Here is a 22224-nt window from a genome sequence, read left to right as displayed (position 1 = left end):
TTCACGTGTTTTGCAAGACCTATATTGGAAAACTAATGGTATGATCGAAACTTGGTTTTTTTAAGAAAAAGAACTGCTGTTTCTAGAAAAACATTTCAGCACTTAATCAGCACTTATAATAAAAAATTTGTGTTTTGCATGAAGTTCAACACAGGAGAAAGTTTTATGCGATTTTTCTTTTTTCTGTTATATAAACGTAATTAATTTATGAACATCCACAAAAACAACTGAAAACAAGAGAAAGCAAGAGAAAACACTACACTGCTTCCCGAATATAAAACTGATCTTCTATTTTCTCTTGACACTCAAATTTTCGGGTTTTTTCTTGTTGTTTTGAAAAATAAATTTAGGAGCTCTGCAATTGTGAAAAATACTACGTGCCTTAAAAAACGGATGTTGAGTTCACCGAGATGATTTTGTAAGACGCTAAGGTGGGAATTCTATCTATCTATTCATTTCGAGAACGAAGCAACTACACAATGCGTATGAAGCATCTTGATACCTTTCCGATTATGTTTACCTTGCAAGAACTCCGCCAGAGCTTGTAAGATGAACATAATTTGCAAAAGTTTTGTAAGATAGTAGTTAATAAACCTTGACTATCGACTAGAGAATAGTTCCTTTCACTCCCCGAGAGTGTTCCCGCACCGGAGTTCCATGGATAATAATCGATTATATTGAATTTTCGTGGTCTGTCTCAATAAATTTCGATATTAATCGATTATAATCGATTAAAAAGCGATTATAATGAAACTATTTTTTCTAATCAATAAAATCCGAATACAATCGATTATAATCGATTAAAATCGATTATTTTTGAAAGAAAATGAAACTTGTTTTCGAGGCGAAATAGTCCCTTTTTAATCGTTCATAATCGATTATAATGGATTTTTTGAAGGGTTATTCTTGAAATTTACAATTTTGTTCAAAATTATCTCATTTCCTGTTTTGTGCAGTTGCTACGAGTTACGTTTCATAAAATGTTACATTTCAGAATAAAATTTATATTTTTTTTGTCTCTACTTTTTTTAAATCATCGCAGTTTAACTAACACTTCTTTCACTGTTTTTTTTTAACCAAAACCCTAATGAAACTAAATTTTCAGGAGTTTGAATTAGATTTTCATAGCTTCACCCGCCGGAGTTCCATGGATACTAATTATAAGTTTTTTTAACCCAGTTTTTTTTTAACACAGCTGAGGGGGAGGGAGGAAGCTTGAGGGGGCGAGGCGATGACGTTAAGACATGCCATGTGGTAAAAGACATGGCATAAATTCTGCAATTTTCTCGCAAAATTTGCAATGATTTGCAAAAATAGTCGAATTTAGTTCTAAAAATGAAAAGGATTATTTTGGATTATTTTGGATTACGTGTCATTACGTGGTCTAAATTTGCCACAATAATGGATTATAATGGATTATATTGACAACATTTTAGACAACATTTTTCCATTATAATCGATTATTATCCATGGAACTCCGGTTCGGGTTCGTAACAGTAGCAATTTATAAACTGGAAGGAGGCATAGAATAAAATATATTGAGCATATTGAACGGAATGGAAAAAAGATCAATTTTGCTAAATTGACCCATCAGGCTTGATTGTTTATACAGAAAGCACAGTGCCCAATTGCCAATTCAAAATCAAATTTTCAATTGCCTTTCCCACACTTGAACCTAAATTTCTACCCTTTAAGTGGATCGTTTTGGCTCTTTTCAGTCAATTGAGAGTTACACTAAAATTAATTGGTCAATTGTTGGACAAACGATATCATAGGAGCCTAAATATATCATAATAGCCACTACAGTAGTCTACCACAATTCTTGATGGTTATATTTCCCCAAAGTTTGCAAAAACATATATAAAAACTTTGAAATAATAAAATGGTGTTTTACAATTTAAAAAAAATCATTTTCAGCTATCAGTTAAAATTTTTTTTCTTGAAATAATTTTAAGAGATAATGACCGCCTCTGTTGAGCTACATAAGAGGCTGTTGTATGTGATTCACTCAGCCATCGATCTTGAATTTTTAGCGTTTTTCGAAATTGACAGAGTAGAGCCCAAAATTACACATTTTGAGATAAAAATTCCGGTCCGAATTTTGCAAAATGACGCCATTTTACTTGAAAAATTTTGTTTTAGTTCCGACTTTCGATACGAAAGTAACGGAATATTTGTGCTCGGGGTGGGTTTTTTTTCTTCAGACAAATTTCGACTTTTTAACTAGCCATTTTTGACCGAATTTTTTTAATATCATTCAGAAGGTATTGTTGCCCTGAGCTTAAATTTGAAAAGATATTTCACCTGTGATCATTTTTCGTAAAGTTATTAGATTTTTATATATAAAATTATATAAAGTTATTATACATAAAAAGTTGGTATTTATATATAGTAAAAACGACCTTTTTTGTCTATCAAATTTAATTGACTTATACAATGTTTTGGAGAAAATACCCTTCTTAAAGTTTATTAAGGTACGTAAGGGGCTCAATCTGATATAATAATGTCTGTGATCGACTGGGTATTTTTGGCGTAATTTTTGATTAACTAAGAAAAGCCAAAATGACCCATTTTTGGGATAAAATATTCGGCCCGAAATTCGCAAAACAAATTACACCATATTAATTCTGCTAAAATTGTCAGCAAGCTTTGTCTTCATAAGTTTTCACCTAAACTCAACCCAATTTGAGAAAAAAGCGTTTTAATTTTCAAGTTTAGCTCGTTTTGTCCGGTTAATTTAAATCAGCACTGTAAAAACCGAAAAGAATAAAACATTGAGTTTCGCTTGATCAGCTCATTTAATGTGCGTGGCAGTCATGTAAAAAATTTCACATCGAGTGACACGATTTTTTACCGTTGTAAGGCCTCAGCGAATAAAGGATTTTATATGTAGGCATGACATTGCGAACTTTCGAAAATTATACTATAAAAATGGCCAATCACATCCAAAAAAATTGGTAAATTCTTAAGAGATTGATTGAAGCAGAACAAACATCGCATGAAATCCACCCTTTTTTACATTTCGCTGTTTTAGATAGCTTCTTCCATTGCAAACTGAAACTTTTTGGGGCTAAGCTGATTTTATCCCCTATTTGAAAAGAATTGTCTTGTAAATTCTGATCCATTTTTAAACAGAAAATTTTGTACTATGATCGGTTTAACTGACCATTTTAGACCGATTGAAGTAAAATTGATCTCAACCTAAGCGCAATTTTACCAGAACTTCACCAGGTTTTTGAGACTACGGAAAGTTTGAGACTTATGGTTGAACTGAAGATTTGCACGAAATTAGATAGCGTGACGAATATATGGGAGTAAGAATGGAGTTCTCAGACGGCCCTCTGTACTGCAAAAATGAACAATGAGTAAATCAGAAGATAATAATAACCGACACACACTGGTAATAACCGACGCGCAACTAAAAAACAAGAGCAACTTCTCTAAAACAAAGGAATTTCACAGCTGCAAAGTCTCAAAGACTCAATTTGTCTTCACAAATTGGAACCTGTAGCAACAACAAGTTGACCAAGGATCTTCTTACCACAGCTATATCAAAAGTGTTACATCTAGACTCTAAAGATTGTAAAAATGAACTAAGATGTTTAAATCTTTAAACCAAAGTTTTGTTCTAGCAATGATTCGGTTTTAGGAAGTTTCAGATAAAAGAAGTCAAATGAAACTATACTACTATCAAATTCACAGAAAACTAGACAAAAACCCTTATAAAGGAGTCGAATAAAAGTTTGTTTTATCGAAATGTAAAGCCTCAACAAAAACCGGAAATACATCAAAAAAAAGTTTTGTCGATTGGAAACCTGATCTCAAACAAATTTCCTCTACAAAGTTTTTAAGAAGAAAAGACTATTCAAAGTCAGACAGAGTAAATAATTTATCCTATTAAGATGAACAAAGACACTATGAACCAAGAGATTCCCAGATCACATTTCAAGAAGCAAAATTTTTTGCATAAAAGATAAAATTTGACAACAAGCAAAGCACTACATAAAATCAATTTCACTCTGAGAAAGGATCGTAAATTTCATTTGATTATCTTGAATAAAGCATGAAAAGAACGAAGCAAAAACAAACCTAACTAAAAATCTTTCATAATTTCATTTTCTGAATAAATGCTCAAAACTATTTTTTTTAATCAACCAGTCCGGAGGCCTAACCCGGAGATTAAATATTTAGGTTGACATGAGCGCATATATTCAGCGCTCTTTAAGCTATGACTTACTTGCAAGAGCTCACCTTACAAATTGCAGCGCACGGGGGATTTGAACCAGCAATCACATGATGCTGGGCAGCATCATTGCCGGAGAGCCACAATGCCACTAATATTAACCACCAGAAGTTAATTTTTGATCAATATCTAAAGAGAGTTTGAATTCCAGGTAGGAAACGCAATGAACCAGCATATCTAAAACTAGGCCAAGAGTTTGAAGAATTTTCTGATCAACCGTACAATCTCAAAAGCTCAAAAGCAAACCCCCTCCCCTTTAAATGACCAACCGTAGAATCTTCTCTCCAAGCATGTAAAAATTTTGAAAATTAAATCCTGATAAAGTATTCACTTCAAACAAGCGCGATGGATGAACTGCTGGAGAATTGTCTTAGGATCTCTGTAACTTTATCCTCCTTTTGCAAAAGAGGGAGATTCACTACTATGTATAAAATTTTCATAAGCTTAACCGTCATTATAGGGGGATATTTGTTACTAGGTACCCGAGGCAGAATAGAGTTATAGACATCCTTTTTTATACCGAATAGCTATTTTATCCTGTTTATAGCGTGGTGTATTAGTTATAATTTGTTATCAATTGATTTTTTGACTAATCAGATCAATGTATTTTACCTTGCTCTCGAAGTCAATTTCTGAAAAATTGGTGTTTTATCACCCCTAAATCGATTGGGGGAATTGTACGGTTGATCCGAATGTTCAAACATTGCTACTTTTATTCAACAAAACCGACTAAACCAAAAAAAATACGACTGCACAAAATAGAAATGAGAAATATCTTAAAATTTGGAATCATACATAACAGCAACTAGTTAGAAGCTGAGTGGGTTTCAGCATAAGTCTAATTTTTCACAAAAAGTTATTATCAACGCTAGAAAAACTACGCAGTTGTCAAAGTTAAAAAAAACTACAAACAGCAGAAAAAAATCAAGTTACTAAAACGTAAATTGCGTACAGAAAAAAAATTTCTACGATAAAACAACTAAACGGACAAGAGAAACGCAGACAAATAAAACACCGACACAATATTTTGAAACGGAATATTTCCCGTTTGAAAAAAAAAAACAGGTCCTGTCAGTTTTGAACCCTGGACCTTTGCCGTCCCAGGCGTATTTTTTACTTCATAACAGAGTGCCGGAGACGCAAAAAAATTGAATCCAATATGAGCTGAATCTATATTTACTATTTCTATTTTTGATCCTTTCTGTGAGCAAATTTATCTACTGGGAAAAAGTCGGATCTTGTTAACTATTCCCCCCTTACCTTATTGCAGGGAAATAGTTAACAGGGTACAAAATTCATATATGCATAACTGTTCGATTCTTTCTTTTAAGGAGGGTGGGGGAGAGAGAGAGAGAGAGAGAGAGATTCGTTACAAGGTACCATAGGGGAAGGAATAGTTAACAAGATCCAAAAAGTCTTACAATACCCTTGATTATCGTAGGTGTAATAAAAATTCATGCTTTCAATTATTCGTGTTTTTAAATAGATTTTCTGCAGATTCAATGGACAAAAAAATAGTTTTCTTGAATTTATGTGGCAAAAAAAACGATTGATGTGAGATTTGATGGCAAAACGATTATCTTGAGATTTTTTGGCAAGAAAATAGATTATTTTGATATTTTTATGGCATAAAAAATTTTCTTTAGTTTTTATGGAGATAAAAAAACTGAGTGGAATTACAATAAATGAAATAATAATAGAAACTAATGCCTGAATTGGTGATGTATTATCGATTATAATGGCAACAGTTTGGACAAAATTTTCTCAATATTTTCTACTTTTATCATAGTAACTTCGGTGTGATCAATACGTTTTCTGTTTCGTAACTTTTATCTCTCAATCATTAACCTGGTTTTTTATCAGGCCAAACTTCTTTCTAGGGGGATTTAACGTTTTCATTCTGCCACCTGAAACTATTTAATATGTTCTAATTAAACTTATTGCCATCTGAAAAATTTAATTACTCTATTCACTACAGTTACCAGGTGACATTTATAGCACAAGAAGTGTTCTTTTTTGCAGCATTCGTGGTGTCCCTGCTGACTGGAATTTTCGACACATACCTCATCTACTTCTTCTGCTTCATCCAGCAGAGCCAGACTAGTCTGGACACATACCAGCTGGTGTGGTTCTTCATCCGGCTCGCATTCACCATGCTAGACGTTTTCACCATGGGAATAGGCAAGTCAACACATAACAACAATATGCTCATCAGGGGCGTATTTAGGTGGGGGTTCGACCTCATCGCCAACCAAAGCGTCCCATTTTGGTGTTATTTGACATCCTGTTCGACGAACATTTTTCCAGCCTTAACATTTTTGTAAAGGCGCCTTGGGCGCCGATATATTGAAATGGAAAAGGCGCCGAAGAAACGCAATGTTGTGGTCAACAAATATTCAAAAGTGGCCAATAAACGGCATTTGAAAAAAATTGCCTGCAGCGCAGAAAAATTTGTCAAAATAGGTCGTTATATTGATTGTTCGGGGAGCGCTCGGAAAATCTGGTCGACTTTAAAAAGAAATAAAAAAACTTGAAAATCCGCTCCCCCTCGAAAAACTCCTACATCTGCCCCTGATGCTCATCAAGCACAAACTCACACCATCTATCAATTATCATTGTCTTTTCATGATGTGGGCCAAATTTGACGTTGAGCAATTTCATCGGTCAGAAAAAAACAGAAAGTTTTCAAATTTACTAGATAATTGGAGACAGTTACAGGTTGAAATTGAATTCTACTGTCAAAAGAAACAATTAAAGGTTAATTTACTTCGTTCAGTTTCTTTGACCGAGCAGAATATGTTTTTGCTCTTTCACACATAATCTTTCACGACAAGGCATTAATGAAAAATGAAATATTAGACCGCTTGATTGAAAAAACAAATCATTTGCGTAGTTTCGCGCACTTTTCCGGGCTCTTTCACAATTTTCCGCGTTCTTTCACAATTTGCTGGCATCTTTCCCTCAAAAACAGCAAAAACATACTCTTCAACGGTTAGAACAGTTGAAGATGGCATCGGGCAAAAGAGCCGCCATCAGGCCGGGCTCTTTTTCCCTCGGGCATCTTTCAACCATGTTCTAACTACTACAAAGAATATTGCCAACAACTTGACATTAATTATTTGAGCAATGCAGCGGACATGGACATGAAAAGTTTTCACAAAATTTGTTGAAAATGTAAAAAGTAGTCACACAGCATAAAAAGAATTTGCTAAGTTTTTTTTGGCTCTTTTCCACTTTCCCACCCCGTCTTAAAATTACAAAAAAAGTTGTTCAAAAAATCTTCTCATATTGAATGTAAGAATGTTGTAGAAAAAAATGTTCACCTGTTCACGCTGACACGTTTTAATGCAGTTTACAACATGAAACGTCATTTTAAATAGACTTTCAAATATCAAATTTCAGAAAAAAATCGAAAAAGGGAAACTGAGAAAGAGCCTTTATCTTAATGCTAAAACCTAAAACCACCTTCTGCACAAATTTAAGAGATCTCTGCAGCAGCACATTGGCGTTTTTTTTTTTCAGGAAAACTTCATGCTGACATTTTTTGTGCGCTACTTTCCTTTGTATATTTTGACACACAATGCAATTTTTTTTCAAAACCTAGAGTGAGTCATCCAAAATTGGAGCTTGTGCATCTTTTTTGGGGGAGGAGGAGTCAATTTCTTGAAGTGAATGCGTTCTCACCTTTGCTCCTTTTACCGTAAATCTACCCCTGAACCCCTGATACTATGATATTTGCCAATAAGTAGCGTCCTAATTATTATAATACGCTCCGCCCAAAGGGTCCTCTCTTTGGAACTTAGTTACGACATCTATTTTCAGACGACTGACATGAATTTTTTTAATGTCGCTTTTCGTGCCAAAACGTATCAACTTTTTGGTGAACGCTCCAAAAAATCAACTTTTCCAAAAAACTTCCAATAATTGTCCAAAATGGCATTGTTGACTGTTTTTTCAAAAAGTCATCCTCTCCTATGGCGCAGATTTTTTGGCAAATAATCGAAGCTAGCGTCTTTGTAATAAATTGGTCGGTAAATGATTTTGGTCGAGCTAAAAAAGTCTTCAAAAAGTCGAAAAAAAGTAAATCATAGTACGTAAAGATTTATAAAACGAGTCAGCAAAAACACTAACTTAAATTCATTGTGTATATTCATCTACCATGGCAAAAAAACTGTTTGTTTACTCAGCTCCTGGTTGCTAATTCAATTTTTCTACCGTGAAGCAACATTTCGCAACAAGCGACAATTCGCAACACTAGATTAAGCGGCAAACACTAATTTACGTGAACTACTCCTCTCATGTCGAATGTAAGCGCAGCGGAGCGGAGCCTAGCAAGCGTATTTTACCTGCTTATGCCTTGATACGAATTGTCGTCTCTTATGAATCGTCACCTGTAACGAATTGTCGCCGAACTTTTTTTCTACACAGTTGCGAATAAATTGAATTTCATCAAACAACCAAAAATTCATTTCTTGTGTAATAATGTTGCAGTGTACTACAAAATAGCCAGTTCATCCACCAATTTGCGCCAGACACTATCACGTGGTTCGATCTCGCATGTAAACCAGAACAACAACACCAACAGCAGCAACAACCAGGACGGATCCAACCGGGTCTCAATCGTCCAGATGACGACCATCGCGCAGGATCATGTCACCAGGTGCAAACAGCCTAGAATTCTAAATACTCGCATTCAAAGCTATTCAAAGCTTGCCAGAGCTTTTCAAGGTGCAACTAAAAGTTTTGTAAGATTATCGAAAATTATCCTTGATGCCAAATGATTATTGGGAACATCGTTCACTTTTAGCAACTTAATCAGCGCTTTTTTGGTTAATTAGATTTTCAACAGGGATTTAGATTTTGGTGAACCCAGTCAGTAAAAAGTTGAATTCAGACGCCAAAATGATTAGGTTTTAGTTAAATTTATTTGTTCCGACCATTGAAAATTGGGAGGAACTTTGTATTCGGGTGTATTTTAGTTCTTTTTTTCTTATTTTTTCTTTTTTTTTCACGCAAAATCAGGTACCACAAATAATACTGTAATATGTTGAGCAAATACTCTTATTTGATTGTTTAGAGTCGACGATAAGAGAAGTGAAAAACCGGTTGCGATTCTCGGACATGTCAAGATGGAAGCGCCAATCACATCCGAAACAGACGCGTCTTCATACAACTGTATAAATGACATCAAGCCAATCACGAAGAAAGTTTCAATGGAAACTGTTACCATTAACGAGGACGCTATAGTAGTAGATAATGATGTCCGAGCAGACAAGCCGCGACCCTCCCTACCCCTCTTGGCCACATACAAAAAAGGTAGAACTTTACAGTTTACCCCGTAGTAGCGGATTTAGGGGGGGGGGGGGAGGGGGGATTTTTTTCGGTCAAAATTTTCCAAAAAGTGCATAAACACGCCTTTTTGGGCCTTTTTTTCCAAAATTTTGCCTGGGGCGCAGAAAGTTTGGCTAAAACGGGGCCTTTTTAGTGCTTTGGGAGAACTCGGAAAATCAATTTAGTCAACCTAAAAAAAGGCAGACAAAATTTTAGATTTTTTTTAAAAATCCGCTTCCCCCCCCCCCTTGGAGAAAATCCTAAGTCCGCCCATAAAATTTACTGGCTAAAAGTGCTGAAGTAAACTTTCCGATCGAGAAAGGGTAACGGAACTTTGTATTTGGGTGCTTTTTAGTTTTTTTATTTTTACTGTAAAAGCAAAAAAAACTAAAAGGCACCCAAATACAAAATTCCGTTACCGCTTTGCGATCGGAAATATTACTTCAGCATATTTAGCCAGTAAATTTTAGGGTGACCTAGGATTTTCTCCAGGGAGGGGCGGATTTTTAAAAAAAATCTAAAATTTTGTCGGCCTTTTTTTAGGACTAAATTGATTTTCCGAGTTCTCCCAAAGCACTAAAAAGTCCCCGTTTTAGCCAAATTTTCTGCGCCTTTATTTTGAAAAAAAATGCCCAAAAAGGCGTGTTTGTGCACTTTTTAGAACATTTTAACCAAAAAAAAATTGCCTTTTTTTGGTGAGCACTTCCTCCTCAAAATTAATAAATAGAAAAATTCGCCTTTAGAAAAGTTTTAGGGTCTGTCAGCCTCCGCCCCCCCCCCCTAAATCCGCCTCTGCTTTTAAATCCACCTCCGCCCCCCCCCCCCCCCCCTAAATGCTTTAACTTAAATATCTTAAACGTTAGCTCAGCGTTGTGTTTAACCACTTCTAAGTTTAGCTTTCTGGAAAAATTCATCATAGTGATTCGTTTTCAGGTAGTGCTGCAAATAGCTACATTATTCATTAAAGAAGTCATTGGTAGCTTGTTTTCAGCCAGCTTATACAGAGTCTCTTAGCTCTACTACCTTATGAGAAAACTTTTTTGAAAAAAAAACGGTATCCGGAACCTTCTGTGCTACTTGCACAGCAACCAGTTTTTCATTTCATTGTTTATCGATAATGTTTCATGAGTCTAATCCCAGTAAAGAAGTAAGAGAATTGAGGGATCTACTTAACAATCCCCCCCCCCCCCATGGTACCTAATTAAGAATCTCCACCCCTATAAATAAAAACAGTAAATTATCACTGAGCTTTCTATTGAGAATTCTAATTTTGCTGCATTCTGATTGGTTGAAAAATCGACCATTTTGACCTACTTAACAATCTCCCCCCCCCCCCCTTTCCCCCTTTTCTTGAAAGGGGTGGAGATTGCTAAGTAGATCCGAATTGAGAAATTGGAAAATATTTACAGGTTCGATTATACTGGGTTTGAAGAGCCCGGATGAAGATGAACTAAATATTGAGCCGGAAGCGATCCAGGCACAACAAAAACGGAAATACACTTCACCTAAGATATCCGTGACGACTCCGAAACAGAAACAGAGCACAATGTCCACAATCAGGTAACTGATGCCTTTATTTAAGAAAAGGTTAAAATTTTCCAATAAGGTCAATATGACCAGTTCCTTACGTCATTATGACAATGTCTGCAACGCAATTTAATCTATTATTTGGTAGTTTAGTATTTAGGAGTCGCTGAACGTAGAGAAGATTCTTATAAAGGTCGTGATGGTTGTTAGTTTTTTTTTCAATAAAAGCCTTAGAATGTGTTCACGTTCAAATTTGATTTCTCGTGTTTTGCTTCTTTAAAGTTCATTTTTGTTTTTTTTAAAGGAACTCAAAATTCTTTATCGAACAACAACAGGCCACGAAAAATGAAATCGACAGACATATAATTTCCAAAGCCGATAAAATTTTTCCAGCGGAATAGAAACTTTACCTATTGTTCAAAAATCAAAAAACTGACAAACAATTAGTTCTTAAAGTTCAAAAAGCTTTAAGATGATATATTTTCTTCTTTAAAATTCACAAGTTGAAATTTTTTCAAAAAAAAAAAAACAAGTCCGTTTTTTTTCTGTTTCCGCGTTCATCGACTTTTTTCCATCAACTTGTAGGTTATGTTAAGTTACGTAGCTTCTTGAAGCATTCCAAATCGAACATATAGCCTGGTATTGGAAGTTTTGTAATAGAGCATTGACTTGGAAGGCTTCGAAGTTTTGTAATGGCGCATTGCCGAAAACTAAACATTTTGAATTGAAGTAGATATGAAGGCTATGAAGTTTTGACATGAGCATTGCTCACGTGTTTCGTATTCCAAGCGGAAACACATGAAAAACACAAGAAAATTTCAGCTCAAGTAAAGACACGAGAGCAAGTTTTCCGAACACGAGATAGTCGCTTTCGTATTTTTCATGTATTTATAGCCCGTATTGAAAATTATGATCCTTGCGTGGAAAAATGCCGGAAATCAACCAATCAGTTTAAATTGTAATCTCAAGTAGCTCTCGTGGTCCTTTTTCGCAACATTTTGTGAATTAGAAACACGTGATTTGTCAGTAAAAAATCGTGAACGTTTTTAAGAACGTACTAGAGCACTAAAACTGCGAGCTAAAATACAGCATTTAAAATGCTGTTATTTCTTGAAAAAAAATCTGCAAGATTTTGAAATAGATCTAAAGCTGCTTTGAACGGTGTTCAGACAATTCGGTCACAGACAATTCAGCCACTTTCAAATTCAGACAATTCAGTCAAAATGAGTGAGACAATTCGGCCAAAGACAATTCAGACAGTTTTAAAGTTTTAAAAAGTGCGCGCAAAAGTTTTTCACATGCGGCAAAACATCAAAGCTTTCATAAAACGTCTTATAATTAATTCCTTTCAAATGCACATAAAACAAATGAAATTAACAGAAACAAAAGTACCCAAGCATAAAAAAACTTTATGCAACTCATTATTTTTCCAATTTGAGAATAGTAACTAAGCAAAAATCGAATTCAACAAAAAAACTGCAAAAATAATTGAAGGTAAACCAATTTACGTGAAAGTTGACCACGTTGACCACAATTTACGTGGAAGATTGGGAGTTTTACAGGCGGTCAAAAATAATATCAGTTAAAGGGTTGACCACACCTATCACGTACTGGCCACACAGTTACGCTGATATTCTTATCATACTAAGGCGGGGGAGGGTGCAACCGCCTATTAGGTAACTTGGGTAGTTGGCTGAAACTAATTATAAACTTAAACTTCTTTAAAAAATAAACAAATTGCGATTAAACTATTGTCCAACCAGAAACCAGTACCGCGTTTAACGCCTACTTTTTGAAGTTAGATTGTCCATTTACACAATTAACATTGATTAATTTTCATTAGTAACTGGCTTCAACAACTGATTGATTAGTATCTGAAACATTCTAAATCTTGCGATGGAACGTTTTCAGTGGCTCCAGATGTCTTTTACCAAGTTTATACTATTCATGGTCTAATCGAAAACGCAGTTATACCCCTGGTGTATGCTCTGCTGCCCAACAAGACTCAAGACACATATGAAAAACTTTTTGGCTGCTTAGAGCAATTTGGAAAAAACGTAGTCCTTGATTTTGAAGCCGCTATTTGCAACGCCATAAAGAAAAAACAGCCTGATACAGAAATTCATTTCTGTTTCTTGATGAGTTTCGACTGAATGTCAAAAAAATGATTTGCTTAGCATTATTCCCGTTGACGACGTTATTTTCGCTTTTGAGGCTCTCCGAAAAGAGATTCCTCAGAGGAATTTCAGAGTCTATCGGACTATTTTGAAGACACCTATATTGGTGCCTGTCGAGGCAATAGACGCGTCAAACCAAAATTTGACATCGCCGATTGGAACATTTTCAATCGGGTGTTCAGCGGTGAATCTCGTACGAACAATGCATTGCAGGCATGGAATGGCAGCTTCAATAAATTCGTGTCCACAAAGCACCCAGCCCTCCCCAAGCTGATCACACGTTTCAAAGATGAGCAAAACAATGCCGATATAAAAGTAGAGAGACTGATTTCTGGTGATATTATTAGAAAACCGAGGCCCAAGTTTTCACTCGCCAATGAGAAACTCGTTCAAAACGCAAAAAGCTACAATCGAGACCATATACAGAAGTATTTAAAACTTTATTCCTTTAATGTACATATATCTCAAAGCTTTATGCATAGCAAGTTTGTTTTGATCTTTGAAATTTGTTTTTGATGTTTCACATTTCTTTGTTAAAGTGTTGAAAGCCTTCTGACTCTAATCAAATAAGAAAAGTTTTAAATTTTCCTTTTATCTAGTCTCTTTAATCTAAATAAGCCGAATTGTCGTTGGCTGAATTGTCTGAATTTTTTGACTGAATTGTCTGTATTTTAAATTGGCTGAATTGTCTGTGGCTGAATTGTCTCTGCGCCGCTTTGAACATTACAGATACGACGGAAAAATGAAACAAGAAAACGGAATGGCGCGAAAAAAAGTTAGAAATTTCAAAATAGCCAAATTCAATTAGGTATTCAGAAACATCAATCAAACTATGATAGATTATTATGACAAATGAATCTAGTAAATGAATAATTACTACAAATGAAAAATGAATGCTTAAAGTCGAAATTAACCGATTGCAAAAAGAACAGTTAACGCAATTGGATTAATACTAGTTGCATGCTTTTAATTCTTGAGATACGAGCCGTTTATGGGAATGCCCCTGTCTGAGAACTCTTTACAAAGCCCTATCGGCGCTCGGTAGCTGGCACATGTTAACAATCCTTTTTTTGTTAATTTCAGTTTTGAAACCTTCAGTTTAGAGACAACACTTCAGCGGCTGGAAACTCGTTTTGATTTCAAAAAATTCTGATTTTTTGTAGCTTTTCTGTTTTTCTGTCTGTCTGTTTGTCGAGTAGCCACCAACAAAACAGAAAAAAAAAACATTTAAGTTTGGTACAATGTACAATAATAATCACTTTTACTGAGGCTTCTTTTGTATCGTTTTTGAGATAAAATTTTGTCAAATTTTGAGCAGTTTTCAAAACAATCTTGCGCGGTTTCTCTAGCAGATTACTTTCAAAATTAAAATTGGCGGTGTTCGCGGTTTTTAACGAGCAATTTTTAAACATTTTTTAACAATAGTTGGTGGTTTTTGATAGAACTTTCCGCAAAAATCACTCCAATATCGTTCATGGTTTCAACAGTTTTCGGACAGCTTTTTAAAGAACCGGTTCATCATATGCGCTCATTGAATTTAAAAAATTATAACTGTTCAACATGCTGATTCTGAAGCAAAGTTTTGAAATGAAAAACTCGGCCCTGGTTGGCATAATTTGAAAACTTTAGCATCATTTTTTTCTGTTGTTTTTTTATTTTTAAATTATTTTTTATAATCAGCAACAAACGGCAAGTTAATTGAATGGGTAGAATTAAATGTATATATCAATCAAAAATCTACAGAAATGTCACCTTTTTCAATGTTTGCATGAAACACAATTTCAGATTCAAGAAAAAGCAAGCGCCTTTTTCAATGTTTGCATGAAACACAATTTCAGATTCAAGAAAAAGCAAGCGCCCTCAAGTAGTTTAAATAAAAAAAGTTTAGTCGAAAACTATTATTTCGATCGGCGAAAATTGACTGAATAAAAAAAATCACACTGAGCAAAAATATTCCGTTTTCTTCGAAAATCGGAACAAATATATAAATGTTTTATGAAAAGAAGCGTTCGTTTCACCTAAATCTTTTAGAAAACTTGATGTCTTAGGTACCTATATCCAATTTACTTTCAGAAAAATTTACAGAAATATTCTAGTCCGAGTTGAAAATTTGAATATAATTATAAAAGTATCAAAAGTTATCATCAAAAGTTGGCCGAAGACCCAGAGGTAGACGAGATTTGACAGGGTTGTCTCCGCTAACTTTGTGATAAACTTAACATAATTTTTGTGTGCGTTCGTATAGTTAAGTGTAACCGCATAGCATTCTTCAGATAATCCGTAGTTTGATGTGCATGATTATCGTGTTCACTAGCTTTATAGTAGATAGTTGTATTGTTCGTTTTAGATCCTTCTGTTTGTGCGGCTGCCAGAAGCCAACTTTCAATTTTAGCTCCAGCATCACCCACCGCGCACTTCGTCGCAACACCGCAGCAACCAACAGCGGGGGGTGCGCGAACAAGAAGAGGTCTTCGACTGAGAATGCCACCTACGCGCTCTTCATCATTAGCGTCGGATTCATTGTGTTCATCACTCCCTACACCGCTATGTCGGGTATGATGCTTCGCAATAAACATTATCTGGCAGAAACAAGATATGATTTTAGAAACAAACACTGTGGAATAAAAGTTTGGAAAACAAAAAAAAACACAAGATTCCTTCAGAAAAAAACGGAGTGCACTGGCAGCACGGTCGGTTTTTAAAGTAGCGCAAGCACAATGTTGCGACCACAGCTGCTTGAGATAAAGCAGCACACAGGCGCCGCGAGAATGCCGCAAATAATCACTTGATGTTGGAACATCTTTTTACAAATTTTACTGATGATATCTGCTTGACTTATTGGCGCCAAGTGAAACAGAATAGAAAAACCATGTGAAAATCAGTCATCAAATTTTTAAAACTTTCTCTTCGAATTTTTACTCGTTTTTTAGTCCTTTTTTACTTACAGTAACTGGAGTTGCACCTGAAAAACGAATAGAAGTTAACTATTAAGAACCGAACAATTAACTTTATGGAGTTTTGAAAAATCAAAATAACATTTTCAAACCGACAATTAGATCTTTGCTCGATTATTTTAATACTCAAAATATTCAGTGGTTTCATAAGTTTGTGAAACCTATAAAGTTTCGCTCATTATCGTATGAAATGAGAGCGTTCAACAGTGCCGAAACTGAAAATGTGTTCAACAGTGCCAAAAATTGAGGATATTTGAAAATTTTGAATTCTGTTTGCAAATTTGTGACAATTTTGCATGAAAACTGTTTTGTTTTGGAGCGAAACCGAGAAGAAAATTCGACAATTAGCTGAGTTAACTGTTTGCTTAGAAAAATTTATGGCGCCGTGCTTGGCGAATTTTTTTTAGTTTAACAAGCGGCATCAATTAAAAGGACCATTTTTTGCTTTTCCACTGTCGTCGATTTGAATTAAATTACTTCTCAGCGATTAAGTGATACAAAAAACAGTATTCAAAAAAATTGGTGGTATTAATAGGATACTTTTATTCATTTTTGTTTTAGTTTTTTGTTCCGATTTCGTAACATAAGTAACGGAATATTTGTGCTCGGGGTGGGTTTTTTAGACAAATTTTGACTTCCCAACTAGCCATTTTTGGCAGAATTGTTTTATATCATTCAAAAGGTATTGTTGTCATGAGCTTAAATTTGAAAATATTTGTCACGTGTGATCATTTTTCGTAAAGTTATGAGGGTTGACCAAAATTGCTAATCATACAATTTTCTTATATGGAAAAATGCTAGTCATACACTTTTCATACAACTCCATAAGAACAGAAAATTGCATGAAAAAACTATGATCAGTGATTTTTCGTATATGGAAATTGTATGACTAGCATTTTTGCATAAACCAAAAAAGTATTGATTTATTGAACTTTACTTTCTCAAAATTTTTTGGTTTGTGTTCGTAATCAAACACAAGTGACAAAAACCTTGGTTGCACAAAAGTACAGTAATAATGCATTGGAAACGGGCTGAAATGTGTTTTTTATGTTTTATGCAAACAATATAAAGAAAGTATCAAAGTTTTAATTTTGACAAACATTTCAAAATTATTTTTTTTCCAAAATTTGAGTTTTTAATTACTCATGAACTGATCTAGGCATACATAAATATGCCATACAAAATAAGTAAGCGTTTTGAGCGTTTTCGAAAAAACTTATTCTGAAAAAAAAAAAGAAAAAAATTCAACTTTCATTTCAGCGTGGCAGTCGTTCTACGTGGAGAGCACAATTGGGAGCCCAGTGCACGACATCCTATTCGAAGTGTCCATGTTGATATTCAACGGGAACTTCATCTCCAACTACTACGTGTACCTCCTTTTCAATGTCGTCTTCAGGAACTACGCCACATCTGTCAACAAGAAGATATTCTTCTGCTGCAGTCGCGATTAGCGCCACACATCAAGTCAGGCTACTCGACAAAAGGCCCATACAAAAGGTCCATATAGAATCACTTCAACGGCCATACTAAATTCAAATTGTGATCAAATTTATCATTCTTATTTTTAAATCACATCTAGATCGATAGTTAGAGGGAATCCACTATGACGATGCATTAAATCCCATGGATTTAAATCTCCTGGATTTAAAACCTCTTAATAGCGTCGAACGCTGAAAAGATAAAATTAGCCAATCAACTGCTTGCTCAAAAACCTCATCGAAACTACTAAAACTGCGAGACTAAAATCAAAACGAGCTGATCACAAGATATAAGCAGATACTATAATCGGGCTAATATCAATCATTCACATTCTTTTAATTATGTTTCCATTTTCGGCTTTTTCTTTTCAGGGAACAAGAGATTGATACAATTTTACACGATTCTGATACTTTAAGCTTTTTCTTTACTATTCGGTCTACCCATCATCATGAGAATATATCTCCTTGTCTCGAATACAATTTGTAGTTTGTTCTGTATCTTTGGGCAAAAATATAAGGCAAAACTAACTCAAGGTGAATTGTTACTGTCGGTCTCCTAGTGGCTCGGCGGTGCGCGCTTTGTGATAAAGTTTTCAGGCGTCGGGCGGTCTCATGAACAGCTCGTGGCTGAGGACTTAAAGGCTTAGAGGCACGCAACACGTATCAGTATCAGCCAAAATGCACTACCTGCTTATTTTGTGATCGGCTCCCGTTGATTATAATCTGCTGGATTTATATATTTTCATAGAGAATTCGTTTCGTCTTTGAGATTTTTGAAAAACCAAATCTCATTGGCTCATTTTCACTCTCCGTCGTTGAGTATTTCTGTCATGAAGGATTCTCCCTTGCTGATAAATGCTATAACTCTGCCAAGGCTCTTATCTTTTGACCAAATAGCTAAAATTTTGTACGCCACATTTTGGTTTAAAAAAATGTATTATAGGAGATTGAGCCCTGACTCGATTTATATGAGGAAACCCCTAAACCAGAAGGACCCACAGCTCGAAGACTAATCGAGCTAATTAATCAAAACTGAGCATTCAAGATATCAAAAAATAAGCGTGAAAATCAGACGTTTTGGGCAATTTAAAGAATGCTGATTGGTTCAAAGTTTCCGTTAATTCGATCCTTCTGCCATGAAAGCGGCGTAGTGCTTTTTTTATTATATCTTTCTTTAATCTTTCTCTCAAATCTCTGCAACTAAAAAAACTTTGTAACACATTCGAAACTACAGTAACCTCAATTTTATTTATAGACAATAAAGTTTATGCGAGAATATAAGATATTTTTGAAATGAAAACTGAAAATTATCTATTATTTGCTTATTGTCTAATAATTTCAATTCATACAGCTATTATTGTCCTTTTTGTCTATTTACATGCCAGAGGCGGATTAAGGGAGACCGACATTCAGGAATTTGATATTCTTCTCATCCTCAGCCTTGGTTTATTTTTTAGGACTAATTTTTCGACCGACCAACCTTGAAAATTTTTTAAACAGCCTTTTGCGTGTCATTTTTGGTCTTAGCCTTGGAAAAAGGCCAAAAACGGCATTTTTGACTCACCAATTGTTCAAAAATACTTCTGCGGCGTAAGAATTTTGTCTAAATTTGTTTTTTTTTCGCCTTTTTGTCGATAAAAAAGGTTCGACAGTTTTTTTATTTAGAAAAAAAATTGAATAGTTCCTAAAAAGGCCGGATGAATGGTTTTTTGTCTAAAAAAGGTCGACATCTCCATTTAAACTTTGGAAATACTATATCCACCTCTGCTACATAAATTTACATAAATTTTCAATGCTTTTCTTGTTCATTTGCTTGTGCTAGTAGAATATAGGCAACAATAAATTGCAGTGATTCCATATTCAATGAAGCTTAATAAAAAACCTCAATATAAGATTTCGTGAGACTGTTATGGAACAATAATCAATCGTGGAAAAATTTTGCTTTTTCAAATGTTATCCCACAAGCAACTCTTTCAATCTTAACTGAGCTGCATTGGCAAAAAGTCTTTAACGTATGTTGAAGTTGGCAACAACTGAAGTTATTAAAAGTTATCTGCAATTTATTAATTTATTTTTACAAAACAGTTTCTGCATTTATAATGTTTCTGCAAAATTTTGATCTTGTGAACTATCACTCTTGGGGTATCTACCCGCACTGACAAACTTGATTGGAATTGATTTTTTTTGAAGCTAACATTCTTTATTAAAATTAGGGGCGGATTTAAGATTTTCTCGAGGGGGGGGGGGGGGGGGGACGGATTTTGTCCACCTTTTTTTATGTCGACCAAATTGATTTTCCGAGCTCTCCCAATGCACTGCAGGGCCTTGTTTTAGCCAAATTTTCTGCGCAGCAGGCAAAATTTTGAAGAAAAAAAAACAGGCCAAAAAAGGCGTTTTTAGGCACTTTTTGGAAAATTTTGACCAAAAAATTTCTTTTTTTTCAGCGCCTTTAGAAAATTTTTAGGGTCCGTCACCAAAAATGGATATCTCAAGATAATACAAAGGGGGACCCGATAGTGTAAATCGATTTAAAAGGAATTACCTTTAGTCGATTTCCTTTTGTTTCAAAACTTGAGCAAAATTTTGTACTCGAAAAAATCTTCGTCAGAGCCAGAGAACAAGTAAAGAGCAGCGAGCCACTCTAGGAGAGTTTTAACCACAAACTATTGAGTTTCAGGAAAATTTTTTCAGAGAGAATTTTGCAAATATAAGGATTCTCGCGGTAATGAAAAGAAAAAAATTAGGCCAAATTTCTTCTAAGTTCATTATCATTTTCAAAGTTCTAGGCCTAATTTTTTCGGCTCGCTCTCCCACCTCAAATTTACATTTTGGTTCAACTAAATATGGATGTAAAAAAGAAAGAAAAAAGGAACCCTGTAGTTGCTAAGGGCTCAAATCCTTGAGACAGAAAGCATTCCATCCGCATATTGGTATCGCTACTGGTAAAATTTCTTGCGCTTTTCCCTTGTCGATTTTTCATAAACTTCGGCTCAATTTTGCTAGACAGAAAACATATATTTGAAAAACTCAACTCAGAACAATTCTTTATTGTTGTTGAAAATTTAATCATTAGCTATGTTCATAATTTGTTTCTAAGTCAAACATCAACACACAAAGTCAATTGCATACCATATACGTTATGATTTATTTTCAGTTTACTCGATTGTTTGATAGAGTAAAACTGAATATAATCTTATAATCTGTATAGAATCTTTATAAAAACAAAATGCAAAAAAGTGGATAAAAAAATAGATTTCATAAAATAATACCAGTGGGGTACCCTTTGGTTGGCGAGGAGGTCGAATCCCTGAAAAGAGGGCGTCAGCCCTACCACACCCCCCCCCCCCCATTAAATCCGCCCTTGGTACGGGCGGCAAGGAATTACCACCGTATTATAAAAGATTTCAACGGTCAAGCATATACGAATTTTGTAATTTGTAACGAATTACCCCCATCCCCTTTTTGAAAAAAAACAAGGGGGTAATAATTAACAAGATTCAGAAATTTATCGGCGAGTAGATAGCAGTTCTCGCGCTTCAAAGCTGGCCCATACTATCGTATGAAAACTGGATAATCTGGGCACACACGGAGAGGCACACAGTCCAGGCCACTGTCCATAGTATGGACCTGTATGGCTGTCTCACAGCAGACACTGTGATGATTGTGTGGGCTATTCGACATACTGTGAATATGCGCATGTGCCACGCGAAAGTGCTGACCGAGGGGTTGCAGTGCATTCCGTAGATGTAGGCTGCCGCCAGGAAAATCGGAATGTTTTCAAGGTCATTTCGATGAGTCCTGAAAATATTACAATATTATAATGGGGTGGTGCGTACCCACGGAGCCGCAAAGCCGAAAAAACTAAATACATACGGTTTTATTTTAATTAAATCAGAAAACTCTTCACTAAATTGAGACGCATTTTGGACAAAAAAAGTGCCTCAAAAATTTGCAGCCTGTTAGCAAACAAAATTCTGAACATTATTATTAGATTTGATTGGCTAATATTTTACTCTCATTGAATTAATTAACAACAAAAGCTTTATTTTTTATGATATCCATTTTCGGCCGACAAACTCTAAAATTTTTCAATGTATACTAATTTTAAAGGGGAGCAGCGCTGAAAAAGAAAATTTTTTAATCAAATTTTTTCAAAAATCCCAAAAACTGCTCTTTGGCCTGTTTTTTTCAAACATTTGTCTCTTTTCCCCCCCTCGAGAAAATCTTAGATCCGCTCCCTGCATTGTCATTATAATGTCGGTTGCGGGCCCTCAGTTTGCGGGCCTTTGATAGTTTATTTTTTTTGTTCGCCGGGTGGAGCATGGTCGGGTAAATGTGTCTCGTGGATGTCAGGTAGGGGGAGGTTGTAATTGGGCGGAGGGGAAGGAAGAATGATAGGAGTAAGTGTGTGTGGGGGTAGAGAAAGGGAAATCCCAAATAAGAAAACAATGCTTTTCAAGTAAGTTTGTGGGATCTCTTTAACTATGGAGGGGTAGGATATTATGGTACCCCTA

General features: G+C 35.1%; 2 protein-coding genes across 2 annotated transcripts in view; one reads left to right on the top strand and one right to left on the bottom strand.

Moving 5' to 3' along the window:
- Positions 1 to 18076, top strand: part of LOC134842396 (uncharacterized) — a 73637-nt gene extending 55561 nt beyond the window's left edge. The window contains exons 2-7 of the mRNA XM_063858712.1: positions 6266 to 6424; positions 8735 to 8903; positions 9321 to 9559; positions 10984 to 11134; positions 15626 to 15831; positions 17493 to 18076. Of these exons, the coding sequence (XP_063714782.1) occupies positions 6397 to 6424; positions 8735 to 8903; positions 9321 to 9559; positions 10984 to 11134; positions 15626 to 15831; positions 17493 to 17683 (984 nt within the window). The 5' untranslated portion in view covers positions 6266 to 6396 and the 3' untranslated portion in view covers positions 17684 to 18076. The remainder of the gene's footprint in view (positions 1 to 6265; positions 6425 to 8734; positions 8904 to 9320; positions 9560 to 10983; positions 11135 to 15625; positions 15832 to 17492) is intronic.
- A 2671-nt stretch (positions 18077 to 20747) lies between these two features.
- On the bottom strand, positions 20748 to 21511 carry LOC134841474 (microsomal glutathione S-transferase 1-like; the record flags this gene model as incomplete). Its single annotated transcript, XM_063857484.1, is given in 1 exon segment — positions 20748 to 21511. A coding segment is annotated over 1 exon segment (265 nt), but the record flags the coding sequence as incomplete, so codon positions are not given.
- Between the last annotated feature and the right edge of the window lie 713 nt (positions 21512 to 22224).

This window comes from Symsagittifera roscoffensis, chromosome 3 (genome assembly GCF_963678635.1).
Source record: "Symsagittifera roscoffensis chromosome 3, txSymRosc1.1, whole genome shotgun sequence".
Taxonomy (NCBI): Eukaryota; Metazoa; Xenacoelomorpha; order Acoela; family Convolutidae; genus Symsagittifera; species Symsagittifera roscoffensis.
This window is presented reverse-complemented; position numbering and strand designations above follow the sequence as displayed.